Here is a 23,782-nt window from a genome sequence, read left to right as displayed (position 1 = left end):
CTTCGTGTTTGCCGTTATTAATATGTACAGCGATATATGTCCATTATTTAATTAATTGTCGATTTTCGATGTACAAATTCGTTCATATTAACTAGTTATTTTACTCTTTAATGTCATTTTTAATAACTATATTTTAATTATACAATATCATTGATTATTTTTGATAAAACTGTTGCAGCTCTTTTAGAACTTACTGCTACATCATTAAAACATTCAAATGTGAATCAAATGTTTAATACTTAATTTTTAAAACACTAAAAATTACGCTATATGAAATTCTTCTACCTGCATTGTTACTATTAAGCAATTCTTTAGCCTCTTTATATTTGCTAATTAAATTTAAATAATAATAAAAATTTCTAATAGAGAATCACGTTTTTTCTTCTACTTATTAAATACTTTATACAGATGAAGATTTTTCCTTGAAAAATGAAGAGAAAAAGATAAGATTGATTGAAAATTGAGATTATAAACTTTTTCGTTATATTACAACATGCGCGCTATGGATTCTCATCGTGCAAGTTTGAGATCGAACGACTTTCCAAAGCAGAAAGTAAGTGTCGCACGGTTGTTCGTAAACTCGTTTATAACCTGATGATGCATTTGATATGAATCGCTGACACTGTTGACTGAAGCTGATCTATTTTACCAAATATATGCATGCATATATATATATACATATAACATGTAAATGAACAATATTTTTATAAAATGTTATGCACATACAGCTTCATAAAAAATAGAAATCATAGGATAGTTTAAAATTAATAAAATTAATAAAATTAAAAAAATAACTTTAGCTTAAATCACACTAAAACAGTTACATATAAGTTTAAAACTAAATATCTCAAAAATCAATATTCTATTCCTTTCTAATTTTTTATAAATATGTAAAATAAATTTTTTCTTATACATATAAATTTTTTTTCATTCATAATAATAATTAATATTAATAATAGATATATTTAATGGATTATACATATATGTGTTTCTTTCTTATCAAATCGATTTTTTCTTCCTCTCTCTCTCTCTCTTTCTCTTCTTCTCTCTTCTTCTCTTCTTCTCTTCTTATAAATTATATTTTGAACAAAAAATTCTTGCTTTTTAAAGAATTGTTTTAAATATAATTTACTGTTTCTTTAATAAATATTTTATTTAATTTTGTTTGTATTACCATTTATAATATTATTGTTCAAATAAATTGCAAATGCTGCAAATACTAGTGGAATAAAAGATAAACGCAATGTCTTTGTCGCATTGAAAATGCATTCTTTGTTTGCCTCGTGCTCATATCGTTTTTCCGGCAACGACAGACGTCACATGCATGGCCCACGCGATTTCGCAGCATTAATTAGAAGATACGGTAGATTGCATTCGGTGAACAGAGGCTTATGGAATGGACAATGACGCAATCGGCCAATTTCGCTCGTGGCAAAAACGTTCAATTAAATGGTTCGTAAATCACTATTGTCACATGTAGGTGCAGATCCGCGATAAAATTTGCAATTTCTAGCGTGTCACTAACGGGAGGAGAAACTTGCGCAAGCTTATTTGGCGTGAAAGTAAAAGAAGATTGACTGCGTTTTTATTATGCTCTGAGATGCATTCGTTAGAAAACATCAAGCTATGTTGTATCATTGATTCGTTTTTCCTACATTGCATTAACACGAATATTCAAACGATTGTAATCAATACAAAGCATGAGGTTATATGACATTATAGAATTATCGTAAAATCATTACATTTGTGTCGATATGTATAACTAATTAGAATTTATGTCATTTTAGTTGCGTTATCGATATTGTAATACTTCTAAAAACTTATTCTTTAAATTTTACAAAAGAATATAATCATAATTATTATATAGCTTGTTGTATATATAATATACGGAATAACCAATATTTTTTTATAATTGATTATTTAATTCAATATATATGTTCAATATATAATATGATTTATATAATATTATAGGCTAATGTGTATACGAATATATTCGAAATACATGCTTTCGCTTGTAAAATTTCGCTTGTATAAATTTTTTCTTGTGACATGATGAGATAAATTTTAATTGGGCAAATGAATCCTCGATAATTTATTTACTTTTCTGTCGCCAATTTTGGCCGCCAATTGATTCGATTCGGATGATGTCGATATCGTGAAATTAAATTAAATTTTCCGGTTGCAAATATCGGAATACATTAAATCAAACAATACGTAATATCAGTGTTCGTTAAATACTAGCGGTATGATGACACAAGTAGTAATTTAAACGTTAATATTTTATATGTAATATTCATATATGTATATAGTATGTTAATAACATAAATAATATGTTATAATATAAATTATAGTGATGAAGTACGCCATATATTTTGAAAATATTAAACATTAACACATTTTCTACAGAACTAATCATTATTATGCAATAAAAATATTCGTAGAAAGCTCTTTAAAAATAATTACATTAAAATATAGTATCTATAGTTAATAAAATTTTGTTTTAAACGAGAGAGACATAATTACAAAATATAATTTTTATTATAGATATTGCTATAGATAATTTTTATTACAGATATTGATGATTTTTAATCTATGTACAAGTTAGAATTAGGAATATATTTTATAAAGACAATACATAAATTCTCTTGTTTAATATTGCGTAATAATACTAAGATTTTAATAAAATCATTAGATGTAATTATGTGTTGGGCTTTACTGTACAAAAAATTTATTTAATAATCTATATTATCATATTTTTGGAAAATATAAATAAATGCAAATGAATAAATACTTATGAGAATTAAAAATTTTTATTATCTTGATTAAAATAATAAATATTATGTTTAGCAGTATTATGCATATAATATATGTATAAATAAGTAAAAATAAGAATGTAAATAAATAAAGTTGCAAATAAAATATAATTTTTTTATGCCTTTTAATTGATAAACTCGTTAATATTCGAAACTTACTAGTGTTTATCTTCCGTTGTTCATTTTTTTTTCAAGGTAACATACATAATCATTAACATACATTGGAAAAACGATGCTTTTAATAATGTTTTTGATTAATAATGCTTTTGGGCTACGTATACAGTATGTCCGGTAATAATCATATCTCGTGTGCATATAAAGCGGATTAAATCGAGTAAGAAAATCCTGTATTTTGCGATTTTTGTAGTAACTAATAAGAAATTAATTTTTAAAAAATTAATCAATATTTGCGCGAATACAAGCATGCACAAAAAAAGACTATTACGCAGTTGTTAAGGACAATACATAATTAACCTTATACTTGGATTGGGCGGATTTTTAAAAATAATTTTTTATTAATTATGATGAAAATCGCAAAACAGTAAAGAACTTTCTTATTTGGTTTAATTTGCTCTATCTGCACAGAAATGATACGATTATTACCGAACACCCTATATAAAAGCAATAATACTAGAAACCTACGACCTTATTTCATCTCACAGCCATATATTTTGTAACAATCCAGATGAACGGCGTGTAACATGCAATTCACTTGAAAGCCTTCATAGTAAACTATCGTGTTGATTGCCAGTTCTATTGCGCACAAAATTCGCAAAACACCTGCCTATAGAAAATTGACAAGTTATAAAATGTACTTCCATGTAATTAATAACTGCATATACTTATCTGTAAATAATTATAATCTTTACTATGTGTTTTATATTCGACAAATTCATATAAAAAAAAGAAGATATAAACTTAAGCAGTAAACGAGTCGATCGATCATGATTGATCACTTTGGAAAAAAAAAAATCATTTGAAATTTAAAACTGTGTCGATTCGCTTACTACATAATTAAATTCTACTACTTGCTGCTTCTTTTATGTATCGTAACTTTTAATGCAAATCTTTCAGGTTTCTCTGAAACGCTCGAGTGAAAACACGAGGAAAAACTTGCGACTACTCCGTATGGATGTATCAAGAGTGCTGCTGCTCACTTTTACGATTTAAAGCAAACATTTCGAGAGATACCCGTAATATTTTCCATGGCGCACTCTTAACTCAGTCGACCTTCGATAAACGGTAATGTTTTAGTATCCCCGAGAAGCAGCCCTCATGAGCGCGTGAAATACGATCGTCTTAAAGTTTCCGCATGGCGAAGGGACGGCCACGGGGTTCTGCACATCTCCGCTGAGTTTCAAAGAAGCAGCACAGTAAAAAAAGCAATAAAAATTATGCCGGTTTAGTTCTCAAGTTTGTATGTGAAAACAAATTACAAAACGACATCTTTTAAATAAAATTAATGAGATCCATTAAAAAAGTTTGATAATTCGTTTCATGCTCTGTAACACTTTCAGCGCAACGTTCTAAAAACGATAGCACGAATAGCTTCTCCGGTTCTTCTAATTGAGAAACTTTATTTATTATCATCATTTTGTTTTATTTTACGGGTTTTTATTTTACAGTTTATTTTACATTTTTTGAAACAATAAAGAAATTGCTCTTCTTCATTTTTCCGAAAATATACTTGAAGATATGTGTGGCATATTTCATATGTTTATTGCCACTTTTATGTAAAATAAAATGTGTAATAAAAAATTTATCTACAATTGTAAATTATAAATATATATGTTTATGCGCATATGTAGATATATAAAAATTTTCTTAATTAATAAAGTATTTTTAAAAAGAAAAAAGAAACAATAAAGCATACTAATTTTAATCATAAGACTAATCAATTTTAAATATATTAACAGGAAATTTATTATTTAAAGAAAAACAAAAGAAACAAGAGATAATTTAACATCTTAAGTAATTTATATAACTTTATATTTCATATTTTATGTAACTATTCTATTATGTAACTATTTATTTCTTTAATAAATGTTATTTTTATAAAATTTATTTTATAATAATAATCTTCCACAAAATTCCGAACTTAAATAATTAAAAGATAATATTAAATTAAAACTTTAAAACATTATGTCACATTTAATGATATACTTATCTTTAAAATTATCATTTCGCAATAATAGTTATTTAAATAACAATCATTCAAATAATCAATCATTCATGCAATTCATTAATGCGATAAAAGCGAACATGTTTTATAGAACAAGGATAGTGACAGAGAAAGCATAAACTACTTTTGTTTTTCTAATTCGATAGAGAATAATGTATGAATGTAAATGTGTCAATGGGAGGAAGGTTATTGCCTTGTCGGTTTACTGAAAGAAAGCAATAATCCGCAACTATAAAGCTGGGAGTAAACTTTGCATAAGCGTTGAAATGTAGATAACTTTTTTGCACTTGAAAAAAGGACATATACTTGATCTTTCTCTTTTCTCTATTTCTCATTTTCCAGTTCTGGAGTCTTGCAAAGTACATCGCATTTCTTTCGTCTCACCCGATTTGTCTTCAGGTGAAAGCTGGAAGAAGCTACCTAGCGAGAAACGAATTCTTTTGAGATACTTCGTACTGTAATTCATTCATCTATGCATAAAGGGTAAGCTCTTCAATTGGTCGCCTCAATTGCAAGCAACTTTTATGGAAGGACCTCTAGATGGAATTTGCTTCTTTTTGCAAGTGCACTTGAAATAATGTAGAACATAGTTCTTTTTCAGTGTACTTTTGTTTTTCTTTCTAATGCATTTGTATAAAGAGAATAGAGAGATCTCAACTATTTTACATTCTTATGTTATTGAAAGAATTCAAAACTATTTCAATAAAAAATAACAAAATATATATTAATACCATAATTAGAAAATCATTTAAAACATTAAAACAATCTTTTATGAAAAAATTATAATAATTTCCAACTCATGTACAGAATGTGTCACACTGAAAGAGAAAGATATTGAGTACGTGTTTTACCAGACTAGTCTTGTACTGGCAATGGAAGGGCGAAAAAAAGTCTCATCAATCCTATATAAGACTGTTGATCTTCATCATCATCACTTACTACAGTTACTACGATCGATCCTTAAACGTGAAGAAGTTCTCGAAAATTACATATATGTAATTTTTATCAGATAATTTTTTTAGATAATAGAGAAGGAAAGAAGTTTATAATAAAAAATATATAAAAGAACTATTCATGATGTGCCATACGCGAGTTCTGGTGAGCCTGTCATAAATATCATCTATGTGATTGTGATATTTCTAAACTTAAGTGTGTGTTTCTTTCTTTAGATTATCTTCGTCGCAATGATGGTAGTTACTGACGCATACGAAAGCAAGAGAGATATTTCTTTTTTCAATGCAGATATCACATCTCATCGCAAACCTCGTTCGCGAAATTTCTTTTATAATCAATCATTTATCAACAAGATGATCGAGCAGCAAACTTCACCTATTAGAGCAGTGAGAGATCCAAATATTAACCAGCAATCTCTTCACGATCTGCCCTTAAAAGATCACATTATCTATCCGTCTGAGTTTCCAATTCTTCGTCATCAACCGTTTAAAAAGAATTCTTTTACAGTAACATCATTTAAAGATAAACCGTTGTTCAGAGATGCAATATTAAAAAATCAAGAATTGCGAGGAGAACGAGAGGTTCTCAGAGATAATTCTTTCAGCGAACAATCACTTACATCAGAGGAAATCTTTGAGAGACAAGCACCTACTTATAAAACACTGTTTGAAGAGCAGTTGTTTACGAATGAGAAGCCATTTAAAAATTTACATTATGAACAGTTGCCTTCAAGTGAACTAACGTCTCAGAAGCAAACGACTCTTGTCGATTCTCCTTCCATCTCCAATTTGATCAAGTTTGATCAAGGTGGATCTTATAATAAACTCATTGATTTGTATGAACGACATAAGGATATACAAACTTCGTCCAATAAAGCAAGACTTTCGACGTATAATAAATATGGTAAATTTATGCATATTACACACACACACATATATACAATTATATATATTTACATATACATATATAATTTCGATATTAAAATCTTAATATATACATATTAGAATCTTAAATAATATTATGTCAGCAATTTTCATGACATATACACAATCTTCTCTTCTACTCGATACTTCAATCTTCTTTTCTCTAAATTTTTTAAATTTAAATGTAAATCATTTTATGAGAAACTCAATATTGAATTTTTTTACTAAAATATGAAACAATTTTTAACATGGTGATTGTTAATTGAAGCATTAAATAAGCTTATTCTCTCGGTATTTTAATCTGATTGTATCATGTCAGTTATTTTTTACAATAAAATTTAGCTTTGGAATTATTTATATTACGCATCTATTGAGAGAGATATAATACCTCAACATTTACCATGTGTGTGTATATAATATATATGTTCTCTCGTGCGAGTTTAAAACGGAATTATCTTTCTCTCTAGAGATCAAAATTTGTTTTTTACGGTACAAATGTTCATGCTCTTTTATCATAAATATATATTAAGGAATGCTTTTATAATGTATTATTTATTCAAACGATGCCGAAAATAATATGTTATAGATAATCGTGAATTGTCATCGATGCCAATGGGTTTGTCTTTCAAACATCTTTCTCCATTAAACATTGGAACATCTCCGACGTCACCATCAACGTCCATTCCTGGATCCAACTTTCCCATATCTTCTATTCCTTCAAGTATTGATGAAATTTATTCATCAGACGCTGTCAAGATAAAACTCCGTTCAACGCTGGACTCGACTACATCATTGCCGGGTAGTTGTAATGCGGTAAGCAAAATTTATGACAATTAATATTTCAGTTTTACAAACTGAAATGTTATGTCTTGCTTATATTGAATTTAATTTTTAGAAAGCAAAACATATTTTGTGACAATTTTAACATATGCAATTTTACGAATAATTACAATTCATAAATAAAAGCCGTCAAATTTGACAACTCTTTATCAAGAGTTATTCATTACATATTTTTACTTATATTAATATAAAATAAACAAAATTTTTAGATGTTATTGAAATTTTATTTTACATTATATATAAAACTTCATAATTTATATTTATGTCAATTATTAATTAATTTAAACTTACATTAATTGTATTAAAAAAAATATATATATATATATATTATAATAATGTATATTATAATATATATTAATATAATAATATATATTAATAAAACTTATATATATATATATCAAAACTTAATATATATTATAATAATTTTTTGTTACAATAATAATTGCGTATAAATTTGCATTGGTTTATTACTTGTTAGAATAATTTTGTATAATTTTGCATTTTGCTTATTATTAGCTAAACAATATTAGCTTAACAATATTTTATTTATTATTTATTAAATAACACTTATGAAGTTCGTTAATTTATAATTTTATATTAATAATTATATAATATACAACTATAATATACAATTGAATAATAAAAAAATTGTAGAATGCACAAGATAGAACGAGATAAATGTATCAAAAAAATATATGTGGCTTCAATTAACAACGGGTCAATTAATAAAAGTTTGTTATTGTTTTTAGCCAATCGACAGCTCCTCAACAATCATTCCATCAATCTCAGTTAACACAAACCAATCCTCGATTGTAGGTCATATCTTAACGAGTTTAACAACCAAGCCCAGTTCGCCTATCATGGATACGACAACATCAATAACGCCGTTCGCCGGAAAGTACGTAATAGCTGCCTGGAACTCTAATATTTGTTCGATTAGTACAACAATGTAGATACACAGTGTAAACTCGTAAAATCACTCAATTTTTTATAACAAGAGTGCCATTCAAATATCGTTAGATTTTTACTCGATTATGTTATTGCAAATTGCTCTATATGAAAATGATATAATCGATATTGATTAGCATTAATTTTAATGATCATAATTGATATTGTATTTTAAATAAAATTTCAAGGGTATAGATTTTTAATGTAATTAATGTAATTAAATTTTTTATTGTTATATTTTTTAATTACATACTACATACATAAAGAAAATTCTTAAACATTTAATCATAAAATATCTCGAAAATTAATATACTTGTTATTAATTTTTTATTAATTTTTATTTCTCAGTAATTATTTTATGATTGTAGAATTTTTATAATTATGTGAAAAAAGCATATCAACATATTTATCGTACTTTGAATAATTTACACAAAATAATATTTTAATTATTCCGTACATTTAAATCTAGCTCTTGTTTGATTTAGCAACCTTGAGCCAATTCAGTTTTACACTACTAAACATGGAGCTATTGTGACACCTTCTCTTCCCACTCAAAATGAGTTAAAGAGCAACATGCATGCTCACTTGTTCATAAACATACCGAAGAACAGTTTCACGGCCAATGAGCAGGATCTTAAATTCCTAGTTCCGGAAACACTGAAGGATGACATTAAAATTAGTACCCATAATCCTATGTTAAACTACATTCTGTCTGAAGAGCAGAAGAGCGGGTTGAAGGATGCTCGGAACTCCTTCTCAAACTATGCGTTGCCCAAGGGATTTAAATACGGTTGGCCTTTACAACAATTCTCACCAGAAACATCATTCGCTCTACTACCTCTGAACGGAAAGACAAACTTTGTTCTATCAAACGTATCTGCCATACCCAATTCGATTACTTCTTGGCCGATGGAGACTAGCAGCGATTTTGCTACAATGTTACCGCTGAAGTCCACAGTAGCATCAAACACGGCGACAAATAATAATTTACCATTAAGTATGATTGTAGCTCATTATGATATCTCATTCGGTGATAACAAAAATTTATTGCTGTCCAAATAAATTCAATTTTTTTTGAAATTTTCTTTTTTCTATCTCTTCTCGTTTAACTTGTGTTAATTACCACGATATTTTTGCATTTCAATGATTTTTATGAATTTGTTATATGTATAATAAAAAAAAGATGATTTTTTTAAATCACAATTTTTTATAGTTCAGATTTTTTTTTGTAATACTTTATATTTTGTTGCAGGCACAAACTTACCTTTGGACTTTATGGGAAGCATACCAAATAATCTGACTCCAAGTGTATCTGGAAGCATAACTGGTGGCATATCAACAGGCATACCTAGTGGAATGATGGCTGACATGCCTGCGAGCATACCAACTTTGAATCTTGGGCAAAGTTTACATCACATAGAACAATTACAAACTCAAGAGGCAAGAAATCCCTGGTACCCCACAGGTATCTTAGCTATATACTCTTACATCTCTCTTTGATTCTGGATGTAATGCCGTAACATAACATTTAACGCAATATGATTTTCTTCGAAGATACATACATTCGGCGAGAAAGCTTCAGAATTTATAATAGAATAATAATATTTGGCGTATATTTATATTTTGGTAAATATTTATTTGTAAAATTCTTCAAATTTCTTTATGAAATTTATTACGTATAAATTGAAAATTGTGCACGATATCAGTTCAGACTGAAACCAAACTTTATGAGATACTTGCATAATTCTACAAGACTTAAAATTAAATTCTAAACAATGCAAAGAAGTTTGTATCATTCATTATTTATATCATTATTTATTTATATCATTATTTTTTACCAAATCTTATGACAAATATTAAGATTTTTAAAATTAAAAATTAAAATATATACATTAGATCAATATTTTAAAGCAATAGTTTCGTACTCTCTTTTATTTTAAGATTATAATAAACTTTGAGAAAAATCTGAAGAAAATAAACCTAGATCAAATAACATATGCATGTTTCTGTTTTTTTCTCTTGCAGTCTTCAATATAAATCCATCTAACAATCAATCTGCTGATTACACTTAAAGATTTATTCGTTGAACAACTGTTTTGCACAATCGACAGATGTAATGCTATTAATATACTTTGCAGGTTTGCAGCTGCAACGGCTAGGCAGCTTTGGCGGAATAAATTACACGTTACATATGGGTAATCCGACCACAAAACCGATGGAGCTTATGATCCCGGATACAGGCTTAACTCTGCCGAAATTATCATAACCGCATGCAAAAGTAAGTTCTTAATATATGATTGAGAGTTTCGTGATATGATACTTATGTCGCTCGAAAATCTTATTGATAATGGATATGTAAATATTTGTTTTTAATATTTTGTTAATTACAAGCATTAATTCGTTAATTACAAGCATTATTTTTGTTTTGCTTTTCTTCTTCCTTATCTTAGCCTATACGTATCTTTAAAAAATCTCTGGATATACCACTTTCTTTATTATTTTACTATTTTATTCGCTTTATTAGATACTTTCTTTCGCATTTCTGGCGCCATATTGGACAATTTTATATTTCTAAGCAAATATATTAAGTAAATTGTGTACTTTGAATAAACATATTTTCAATGTTATAAAGATGCTTTCGAAATGCGAGTGAAAAGCTAGCATTAAAAGAACAAAATTACCATATTGCTTCTCAGAAATTGTTATTAAATTCATACATTTATATTGCACTTTGCAATGCAGTTAAGAGTTCACTAAATTCATTATTTCTTTTATTAGACTGAATTAATCCAAATCCATTTAAAACATAAATGTCATTTTCTTAAATGAGACTAAATAATAAAATTAAATAAATAAATATATATATATATATATTATATAATATTATATAATTATATCAAATTGAAATAAATTTAATATTTTTAATATACTCTATTAATTAATTAAATTAGTAAATAAGTTACCACAATTCAATTTATAATTATTTAATTAAAGTAATTAAATTAGTAAATCATTTAATTTAGTTTAATTTAATTCAATTTAATTTGATCAATTTTGCACAGAAAAAGACTTAATACGAACATATTTTTAAAAATTAAAAATTTTTTTCATTTAATATTCTTTATACAATATTTTCTTCATGATTACGCAAGATTTATTTTGCAAAAATATTTATATTATATTTATATTATGATTTATATGTAGAATCATATATATACCATCATATATTTTAAATAACTAAAACGAGAGGTAGAATAAAAAACTGTAATTTGTACATATAAAAATCTGATACATTTATATATTAGATTGAAAAAATAACAGAATAAAATAAATATTATGAGAAGATATTAAAATATTTTTTTATTAAATTTATTTTTATTTATAATATTTCTAATTTTTCTCCAATTACTAAAATAAAAAGAATACATTGAATATATAAGCCTAATAAAGTAGTAACTAAAAAATCAATTAATTCAATATTTATCGTTACATATATTTTGAAGTGAAAATTTCAATATTCTACTCTATTATGTTTTAGAAGTACGTCTGTTCGCTTCAACAAATGCCATCGAACGTTGGAAGTTCGTTGGTAGAAGCTTATGAATATGGAACGCGTATTCACGAGATATTAATTAGTAAACCAATTTCGTTAATCATACACGTGCCTGACAATTCTGTTAATTTATCGGCATACGTAAACTTCAGTTGTTTGATCGAAAGGCAAAATCAATTTATTGCAATATTACATTAGAATGAGTCATATCCCGTATAAATTCTCTGTTGAATATTGCATTAATATAAAAATAAATTGTCTAATACACACAAAAAGATTTTAATCTTTTTTTCGATTTTTAAATAATTATTATTGCAATGTTGAATGTATACGAAAAGAATAGAAAGTCAAACATTATGTCAAACAGTAGGAAATATTTTATCACACACCATTTATTAAATATTTTTAATTATTTATGAGATTACCATGAAAATGAAAAATATAAATAGCGTGATGTACAATATAATAGTTACAAAATTTATATAATTTATAAAACAGAGATATTAAATATACATATGTGTACAACTGCACTTGAGAAAAAATGAGTATAATATGGTCAGATATAAATATTTTACATAATTATATGTAAGAAGATCTGATGATATATATAATTTTATATAACTATATATATATATATAATAACATCCGAAATTTGACGCGATATGATCTTATTTTTATATAATCATATTCGATTAGATCAGATTATATATGAAGACAGATTTGATCAAATATGATTGATGATTATATAAGATCATTAATGTAAAATAATTATATAAGATCATATATAATTATTATATGATCATATAATACTTATAATATGTGTATGATCTTACATTAATTATATAAATCTATGTATTTTTTTGAGGCAACATCAAAAAATTACATAGCAAAAAATGAATATTTAAATAGTATTGCACACTCTTACGGATATTTTTCAAAAAAAGAGAAGAAAAGAAAATATTTTATTATATTTAATTATATTTTCTTTTAATAGCAAATATTGAAAAATAGATGCCTTTTTCGAGTATAAAAATTTTTTTACTTGTCTAAAAACATAAATGTTTCGCGTACTTTTCGTTTAGATACATGTCGCTCGTAAATCCTTCAAAAATTTACCATATAATACGACTGTTGCAATTCCGCATACCGAGTACCAGGTGTTGGTTCTCCTCTTACAAAGCTATAAGATAGAAAGGATGAAAATAGGAAAGAAATAAAGCGTCTTGTCCGTAATTGCACCTCAGTTTCTTATTTTACATTAATTACAGCAGAGAAATTTCTCGACCGGAAAGAGAAGAAGATGTATGTAGCACAGATCGTTGTGTTTGTTTTGCAGCGGTAGTAATTATTTTTGCATTTAATAAATTATGATTAATTGTGACAGATTGTGTGTATGTATGTATTTTATACATATATATACACATATATTTCGTCATAATTAATCATATTTATATTAAATGCAAAAATAATTACTGCTGCTACAAAACAAGCAACAATTCGTACTATATATGTACACGTACACATATATATATAGGTACACTTATATATATATATAATTTCTAAATAAAAAATCTAAATTATATATTTATTTCTAAATCAAAAATGCATTTTAAAGCTTATCGAGGAAAATAAAATTAAACTTTCAAACGTCAAACAAATTAAGTTTGACATGGAAACATTATCTTAAATTTATTTTCTCATGAATTTTGTACTTCTCTCTTTTCATTTTCGTATTCGCTTTTTATTTATTATCGTTTACTTCTCTTTTTTCTATTGTTCATCACATGACCAAGAACCTCGATGCTCACAGAGGTATAAACGGTCGAACTCCCAGGATACCCTTTATTCCTCAAACGTCCGTAAAAGTTGGCACCGAACGATTTTGCTGTAGATTGAATTTTGCTGGCGGCCGTAGTAGTTGGCTGCGACCATTGTCACTGCAGATTGCATTGAACCGAATCAATGTAGCCACATGTGTGTAGTAGACTTGAGCTGCCTTGTCACATTTAATAACAAAAATTATTTGATCGGAATGAAGGTTTTATTTTCATGATAATATAAAAAAGAAATTATAATGTAATATATATTGTAACAATATGTTTTTAACATACATTAACATACATTTACATTAAATTTATATGTATATAATATTTGTCATTAAATTTTGTATCGTTTTTTTATTTTATTGATAATTAATTAAAAGACAACACAAACATTATGTATAAATATATTATTTTTTAAATATAAATAAAACAATTATGCACACATATATATATTTGATTTTAATTTTTATATAAAAATAAATTATTAAATATATCAAGCATATATTTTTATATATCAAATATATGTATTTTTTAATAAATTAAATTTTATATATATATAACGCGATTGTTGCTGCAGGTGTTTCTTTTATTTCACTACTTTGTTACATGTTCTTTTTCATCTCCTTTAATTCGTGATTTAAATTGATAAATTATATTCATCCCCTATTACTTTTATTATTTTTTGCAAGTTGTGGACTTAACGTAAATTTTACACTTAATTACGTCTGGTGAGAATAATATAAGTTTATCTTGTTTTCCTTTTCACTAAAATTTCTTCGCGCGGTAGAGTGAATAATTTACTTTCAGTTTACGTTAGATTACTTCATTCGTGCATTTCATGGAGATAGCATGAACGATTTAATTGCAAATTGGATTCGCCAGTACTGTCGTTATTTTTCATTATTTTAATCGTAATTGAAATTCTTGCAATTACAAAGTCTTTTTATCGTGCGTTTTCAGCGCAAAATTGCAACTCATTTTAATACACGTGCCTTGCCAAAACTCATTAACGATGTTATTTTACGTGATATTCATTAATAAGTGAAATATGTTGTAGAAAAGATACTCTGATGCGTTGGTATGTTTATTTACAATTTGAAACGTTTATTCAAATTAATCATGTTTATTATATTTACATAGTTATATATTTATATTTATTTATTGTTGTTTCTTCTGATAATGTTGTAAATAATCAAAAAATAGGAAAAGATATATGTGATTCGAGGGTAAAGATTACAAGGCCATTTTTAATTTATACTATAATTTATTACTTTTAACAAGTGTGTCTTTCTCTGTATATGCATGTCACGTATTGATGTGTCTTGCGTATTTTTCACGCTTTCTTAAATATGTATAGATATTGCCTTCAGTACATACAGCATTTTTTAAATGTTTTCTTTAGTCGCAATTTATAATTCTCAGCAAATTAAAGATTTTTTTCTTAAACCTATGCCCCCTGTATAGACCATTGGTGATAATAAATAAGAAATCCATAAGAAAAAACAGCATTCAATCTCACCGATATAACACGCGCGCACGTTTTATATATTTATGTCACATATAATATATTATATACTTTTTCATTTTATAACATTATAGCATTTCAACACTTTCATCCTCGAAAGACAACGTGCCAACTTTATCGTTTTGTAAACAGAAACAGGAAGTTTCCATAATTCAAATTCTATTGGGAATCGTGAGAAACTCCGTCATATCTTGCACGCACACACCCACGCGCACGCACAACACACATGAACGCAAATCGTGCTTCTTCAATTAGACGTATATTTACACAAATATACAGTATTACATTGTCGTGTTTTCGCAAATTATGATATCGTTTCACACATCACGTATCAGAGAGATACATATGATTCACATATGTACAGAGGGAAAAGTATCGGGTTAGAAAAATACAGCCATCTTACTCAGAATAGTAAGAAACTTTCTAATATCTTTCGAAGTCACGCTTTAACAGAAGACTAGGCTTACATACTTCTCTGCTTTCCTCCCTCTCTCTTTTTCTCTCTCTGTTTGTTTCTTTCTTTTTCGGAAATATATTTGATTATATTTATGATTAAAACCATTTAAACTTTACATATGAATCTTGACGTACAAGCTTCATATGTCATCTTTTTGAATTACCCATATTTTCATTGTACATTTAATCTTAAACAGTCACTTGATGCTCGTTATAGCTTTTTGGCCTTTGATAGACTCAGAATCAGTTAACTATATGTAATATGTGTTTAATGTGAACAGAAATGATAATATGGGTCTCAAAGATGTAAACGCGGAGATGAGAATTTCGCGGATTGTACATCCCAATCCGTTACACTATTATATGCTTGCACTTGTCCCCTGTGCTTCATTAGTGAAGGAAAGCGTGAAAACTTCGCTAATTAAGAAGCGATGGACTTCACCTGGAAGTCTCTTTACTTCCTTACGACAACGTTAAGTGACACGTGGTGCGATTTACGTAGATGAAGATGAGAGCGGATGAAGAATGGTGAAAGAGAATGAATCGCGATCAGTCAAAGAACCAGAGAGTCGGTGAACTTTTACCGATTAAAGTTATGAAAAGATTCAAACTTCACAGCCGGTTTGCGCAGATTTATTGTGGCCGAAGCGATTTAAGTAGGTTTCACTTCTTCGAAGGTTTACATAAATTAAAAGACTTATCCGAATTAAAAGCTGTAACCTTTTAGCTGAACGACTTCACTCCTGATATTAAATATATTTCAGCGGAATGTATTTCACGAAATCTTTCTTGTAATCTTCCGCGAAAGATTTTAGAATTATCGTAATACGAATATTATCTTATGTGTTGTCAAAGTAAACCGCTGTCTTGTCTTACAGAAGAAAAAGTTGAGAGTAGCCATATTAAGAAAGTAATCAACTAAGTAGAATGTCAGATTGTAAGAAATTTCGCGGTAATTTACGACGCTCTTTTATGGAAAAGCTTTATAGATTCATTATTTTACTCTAATTGCTTCGCAGATGAAATAAAAATATACGCAGTACGTATTATACATATAAAATAGTAAAATGGGAAGTATTATGGCGAATTAAAAAGGAAATAAATGTATTATATCTCAAAGTGATTCATTTGATGTAACAGTATAAAGAATTTAGCTTACAAAGCAATTTTTCACTTTGCGAGACAATTCACATTTAAAAGTCACCGATCGCGATAAATGATTCGACTCTGCGGTTAAACGTTTGTCAAGCTCGAATTCGCGTCATTTATCGCGAGCGACGGACTCGTCCAAGCTTACATGCACGTAATATACGCGAGCTATTTCACCTAAATCAAGTAGAAAACTCGCCGTAAATCGCATCATGTGTAGCACGAAGCTATGTAACGATAGGATTGACAATATCGCTCGTAACTCGTAGAATATTTACAAATATACATTGGAAGCTTAAAAATTACCATCGCACAGCATTCAAAAAACTCATAGAGTACAAAGCTTTGATTGTAGATGTTATTGCAATAGCACAGGACACGCATATCGAACCCAACAATCGCGATTGATCTAATAATTTTCTCGCAACGCTTCGGAACCTTGCAAAAATTTGCATCTGGATTGATTTAAATCTATGTGCACTGCGTATTTTAAATATCTAACATTCTAAATCTTACAAGAAGGAAGTAAAAAGAAAATATGCTAGGTATACATAAAATATTTTTCCATAGTTTTATTAATAGTTTCTAGAAACAAAAGCACAAATATAAATAAAACCGCCAAACATTGATAAATTAACGTTTTTATAAAGTAAAAATTATTATTTCTCTCTCTCTCTCTCTCCCCTCTTAGAATCTTTTTATTTTCTTCTCAATTTCAGATTTTGTTAAGTTTTTAAATCTTGTTTCAATGTTATATAAGCTAAGTGAGCTACGCTATGCAGTGTGCCAATAATAATTGAATTAAAAATTTTAATTAATAAATTTTACTTTGAGACAAAAATAATTAATCAATTATTTGGCAGTTTTATTTGATTTTACTTTTATTTCGGAAACTATTTTTTACTTAATATCAATCTAATTTTTGAATTTTATTTATGTACTTCGTATATTTTTATTAGCATAAAGTTTATTGTGTGGAAAATGTGTGATCTCTGGTTTAAAAATAAATATTATTTTATAACATGTATATATGTGTGTCATTTTTGTAGAAAAATTCATATTTTGAATATATAACGCCAAATAAACATTTTATTTTCATAACTCACAAAGTAAATCTTTGTAAAAATATTAAATTCCATTATTTTGTTAAAGCAAATAAATTTTATTCTGTTAAAAGCAAATAAATAATAATTAAAGAAATTATAAATAATTCAAGTCTACATGACAATATATTTATTATATTTATATTTTTGTATGCAATGTCATAACGTAGAAAAAGGAAGCGCGTGACATTGCATTTATAAACGTTATAAATACAAGTATTGCTTTAATACAATATAAGCACAATGTATGTCAAGTAGTGCGGTTGCGAATGCAGCTTGAGAAATAAAATTGTTGTGCGTCTCGACATGTACCAAAATATATAATACATCGCAATACATGTCTCCTCGTTGTAAACGCGGTTAAAATGATAAAGTTGCTTTCTTGAGATTGAATTCGAAAGATAAAAAAAATCATCACTTTTAGCATGATGGATTTCGAAATTTCAAAATTAAAAGCATCGATTTTATATTCGGAGTAGTCGCAATGAAATACTTGCATTAAAAAGTATGGATAAGTTATTTTGATTAAGAAATTTATTCTTATAAAAATATTTAATCAATGAACATGGTGGGAAAAGTTTCTAGATAAATAAAAATAATATTCGACATTTACATACAATGGACATAATTATATTCAGCTGATTGATTTTGTGCATTTGGTGTCGAAATATTATCGCATTTCTTGATGATTTATTATTAATTTTTTCTTAAATAACTTAATTTTAAAAACCTGTGTTTTGAAACATTATTATGTTACAGAATATAATTTTCGCTGTGAATTTAATTAAAAACAAATATTACTTTATAACATATATATATATATATATATATATATATATATATATATATATATATATATGTGTGTGTGTGTCATTTTTGTAGAAAAATTCTCATATTTTGAATATATAACGCCAAATAAACACTTTATTTTCATGACTCACAAAGTAAATCTTTGCAAAAATATTAAATTCATTATTTTGTTAAAGCAAATAAATTTTATTTTGTTAAAAGCAAATAAATAATAATTATAAGGTTTTGTTGTTTGATGTCATTATTTATTTTATATATGTATTATAAATAAAACATTCTCAAACATTAATGCGTTTTAAAAAAATTCTCAAACATTAAGCGTATTATACGCTTGCATCTTCCAGATATGCATTAATCATTTTGCTTAAATCTAAAGCTCGAGGCAACCACAGCATTTCCGTACATGAGATTTGAGATGCTCATATTACATTGATCAAATATTAGTTGAAATGTGAACTTCGCGGTTGCAATGGAGATCGTGAAACTCTGCACAAGTTAATCAAATATGAGATATAGATTATACTTTATGTTTCCGCGCACCTCTCTCGCATAGTAATGAAATTTGAAATCTTTTTCAGGTTAAAACTGGTGCGTTCAATTTTTCATGTAACATATAAGAAAATATGTTTCATATTAAATCTGAACAATTCCTATTCTTAAAATAAATATAAATGTTATTTTGTACAGAATTATCTAATAATTATTTAGTTTTAAACCCTACTTTTCTATGATTTTCACGAATGGTAAAAATAACTAAAAAATATATTTATTTAGTATTTTGCAACAAGATTTCATGACATACAGTGTAATTAAATTAAAAATCAAAGATATGATACAAAAAAAAATTTAAATATTAATAAAAATCTTTACATAAATTACAACAATACTAAATTCAAATTATATTTAAAAATATATTTGTGTGTGTGTGTTTCATCGCCAAGAAATACGAGTAAATTTAACCATGAAAGACGATATAGTTTTGCCACACAAATTTCCAGTAGACATCGAATTTGAGTGAAAAAAATAAACAAATTAAATATTTTAGAAAAACTTTTATTTTTTTCTTTTAAAGTGAATTCTGTCAAGCGATGCCTCATGATTGAATCTAATAGAAGTCAGCGCGAATATTAATTCACACCGTTTTTACAGTTTAAATAAAAGTTTTGGAAAATATATGGCAACAATAATTACTCTTGAAAAAAAGAAAAAAGGAAGAAAGAGATAGCACAGTGTCAATCAATTTGCTCTGTTACATGTCGATTCACTCCTGTCATTAGTCTGCCGTCCTATGTATAATGCGTGAAAACGCACCTTGAAAATTGATGTGAAGACAGCTATCGTGCTGTGTAACTCGTACTGATATGTTTGGTAATTCGGTCACGACAAGCTTCATGCTTGACCGCAAACAGAGAACGCGAAGGATCGTCGAAACTTAGGACACGTACGTCGTACATGATGTCGCGAGAAACTACTCGACACAACTCTCGATTTAGCCTTTGAACAAAACCTTTTCATGAAACGTGATATAAAAACTCATAATGAATTCCATATGTGTGCTCTTCTTTCATCGCAGTTCTCCCGCTTTTGCTAAATTTAAATGGACTTCTCTATTTTGTTATTTTTCTTTTTAATCAAATACAATAACAGTTCTCTTTAATAATTTTGTCCATTTTAACTGTATCGTTTATAAAAGAGGATTAATATTAAACTAAAAATTAAAAATTAAACTTATGAGATCGCAAATTGTATTCTGCGTTCAAACGAGCTGTGAAATCGAAAATTGTGTTTTCAATCTTCGTGCACATCATTGTCATTGCCCCAGGATCGCCTGATTATTCATACGACTCGTGGCATTGATATCAGAATACGCGACAAATCGTACATATCAAAACATCGAGGCGGGACAAATTCCGAAATTTCGTCGTTCGATCGAGCCCGCACTATGCTTGCGAGTAAAATTTGCAATTGGTTTAGTAGAAGTATGATAGTAGAATCGTAAAATTATTTACATATATATCAGAGGTTCTCAATTTTTGCATATTTGCTTTTTACATTTATTATCTATTGCTACATGAATACTTTGCAGATGAGTGACGTAGTGCTTTATAGCTCTTCAGAAAATACTGACAAATGAAATCAAGGACAAGGATATTTATAATACAATTTGCTGTATTAGTTTAGTATAATTGAAATTAATAATTAAAATACAGATATAATATAAAATTATTAAAATTAGTATGTAAACTTGCCTAGCTTCCTATTTATACTTCTAAGCTATGCATATATCTTTAAGTAATAGTTTATATGTAGAATCTAATTTTAAGAAGTATGTGCAGTTTTGATTTCACATATGAGATTCATTATTCATCTACAAAGTATTTAATAGTTGCTTCGTTAAAAAGAGAGATAGACTATAAATAATAGACTATAAATAAATAATCATTTAACGATTTTATTAAGATTGTCTACATTAATTTTTACTTTGCTTAGATTAAGGATATTTTTATAATAAACTTAATAAACGAGAAACTCGTGAAAACGTTAAATTGAGAAACTCTGAGATGCTCATAAATAAATACTCGAGACTAATTTCAAATTTTTCAATGTGTACTAAAAAGTTTTTCGAAAGACGATTCAGTAGTAAATTTCTATCTATTCTCTAATAAATGTATTCACGAAAATATAAATTATTATTTTAAAAAACTAAATAAATCATTTTCTCCTTAAATAATTTAATTTTGTCATCCTGAAAAATAGCATATTCTCGATAAGCATAAGTTTTAATCAATATCTTGTTATTGTAACTTAAAAATGATTATTCTTTAACGTTTAATAATAACGTTTATAACTCGTTAAGAAGCTTTCAAATTAATGTTTATAGGAGATTCGCTGCTCCTAAAAATTAATCTTCCTCTATGTTGTTCTAAAACTTCTGCCCCTGCTTGGCGTCACCCTGTATATCGTTGAAGGAACGGCATAAGTTCATTTATATCGTGTATATATATATATGTGTAATCTCTCTCCATCTTTCTATGTGTATGTGTACCGAAGTATAAATACATATAGTTACACTGCGACGCGAGAATATGTATAGCATGTACCTATGTATCGTCGTACAAACGGCGGTCTCGGTTGCTTTTGCTTTGAGCGAAAAAATATTGCTATACCTTACATTCTACGTTAATACTGTCATGGCGCACTTAATTATCCACGGAGACGTATAGTGTGTGTACGTGTAATATATGCTCGCATAATAAATACACCTCCAACAACTTTAACCCTCCGCGCTCTCGGGTCTTCATTATTATCTGCTTTCGCGAAATAATCTTCAAGAGGGATCCGCCCTTATATACGAACGCGATTATTACATCTTAACAGCTAGTCTGCCGAGTCCCTTGGATGCCGCGTAAGTGCTTGTCGCTTGCGATTTGTACAGATTACCTAAAATTCTTGTTAATTTCGCGCGATACGTCAATGGTCGCGTAATGTTTTATTTCGCGAAGCCTCACTTAGCAAAATTATTTGAGCTATTCGTGCGAAAATTCAGCTTCATTGTCGGTGCACATGTATACCAGTCCACGTGTGTTCCCAGCACGCCACGATAGTTCGATATCACAGTGCACGCATTCACGCACGTGGACGCGATGATTCGTTGCTGCATTCGATAGCAACAAATTAGCAGCAAATGATTTTCGCCGTCTGATGACATCAATTTTATCCAAGTAAAATACAATTCTTTTTTTGAGAAATCTCCTCATTTTCTGTCGAATGTACATGTGATAAACAATATCTTATTTTTTCATTCAAGATTTAACGAAAAAGTGACTGTCAAAATTATTATTATTATTATTATATATTATATAATATGTTGTGCAATTTATATGTGTGAAAACATTTAATATCTTTGCAATAACATATGTTTCTCTTAAAAGAAAAATATGTGTGAACAACTAAATAATTAAACTTTTTAAATGTATATATATATGTATGTAAGAAAAACGCAAATAGAGAAAACATTTTTTTACACACATACATTCTCTTATTTTTTATAATATATTATATAATATATTTTTAATTTTTATAAATTATTTTCACGAAATAGTACGGTTCACATGATGCTCGTCGAAAATGATATCTTCATTCATTTTTATGTAGATTGTATTTTCTAAATTGCAGGAAATGTTCCCGAAATACTCTTAGCTTTTCCTCTTTCACTTGGAAACGATTGACGAGCAACGGAATGCGAAAACCGATACGCAAACGCAGCTGCTACAGTTCAAATACAAGAACAACAGTACCTGTTGCGAGTTTGTCGAGAAAGCCTACAGTCTCGTTGTTAAATCACAAATACGACAATTCACACCGAGTCACGTTTGTTGTCTCGTATCTCTTCTTTAAGAGCTGCAAATCGTTCGCTTACACGCTGATCAGCTTACGGAAGGCCTTACGGAATTCGGGGTTGAACACAGTGTATATTACAGGATTCACGAAGCTGTTCATGTAGCCCAACCAGGAAGTGACGATGAAGGCTGTGACACCAGGCTGACAAGCCTTCGTTAGCTTCGTGCAAATTGCATCCATAATGTTGCAAGTGAAGAAAGGTACCCAGCATATTAGAAAGACACCTATGACATGTATTACGTTAATAAAAATATGAAATTAAATTAGCGAAGAAAATGATGTGTAATTAATAATTATTATTT

General features: G+C 27.8%; 2 protein-coding genes and 1 pseudogene across 4 annotated transcripts in view; 2 read left to right on the top strand and 1 right to left on the bottom strand.

Moving 5' to 3' along the window:
* Nucleotides 1-5,467: 5,467 nt before the first annotated feature.
* Nucleotides 5,468-6,961, top strand: LOC145962453 (uncharacterized; annotated as a pseudogene).
* Nucleotides 6,962-7,463: 502 nt separating this feature from the next.
* On the top strand, nucleotides 7,464-23,705 carry LOC145963544 (uncharacterized). Its single transcript, XM_083085610.1, has 6 exons — nucleotides 7,464-7,685; nucleotides 8,462-8,610; nucleotides 9,146-9,657; nucleotides 9,913-10,125; nucleotides 10,799-10,938; nucleotides 23,256-23,705. The coding sequence occupies exons 1-5, from the start codon at nucleotides 7,479-7,481 to the stop codon at nucleotides 10,924-10,926; spliced, it is 1,209 nt and encodes a 402-aa protein (XP_082941736.1). The 5' UTR covers nucleotides 7,464-7,478; the 3' UTR covers nucleotides 10,927-10,938; nucleotides 23,256-23,705.
* Dop2r (dopamine D2-like receptor) overlaps nucleotides 19,145-23,782 on the bottom strand; it is a 213,744-nt gene continuing 209,106 nt past the window's right edge. For all 3 annotated transcript variants that reach the window (XM_083085606.1, XM_083085607.1, XM_083085608.1), the window contains exon 8: nucleotides 19,145-23,704. In XM_083085606.1, the coding sequence (XP_082941732.1) occupies nucleotides 23,496-23,704 (209 nt within the window). In that variant the 3' untranslated portion in view covers nucleotides 19,145-23,495. The remainder of the gene's footprint in view (nucleotides 23,705-23,782) is intronic.

Source organism: Camponotus vicinus, unplaced genomic scaffold, assembly GCF_025532165.1.
Source record: "Camponotus vicinus isolate PSW18456_S1 unplaced genomic scaffold, iyCamVici1.0 SCAF_12, whole genome shotgun sequence".
Classification (NCBI taxonomy): Eukaryota; Metazoa; Arthropoda; class Insecta; order Hymenoptera; family Formicidae; genus Camponotus; species Camponotus vicinus.
This window is presented reverse-complemented; position numbering and strand designations above follow the sequence as displayed.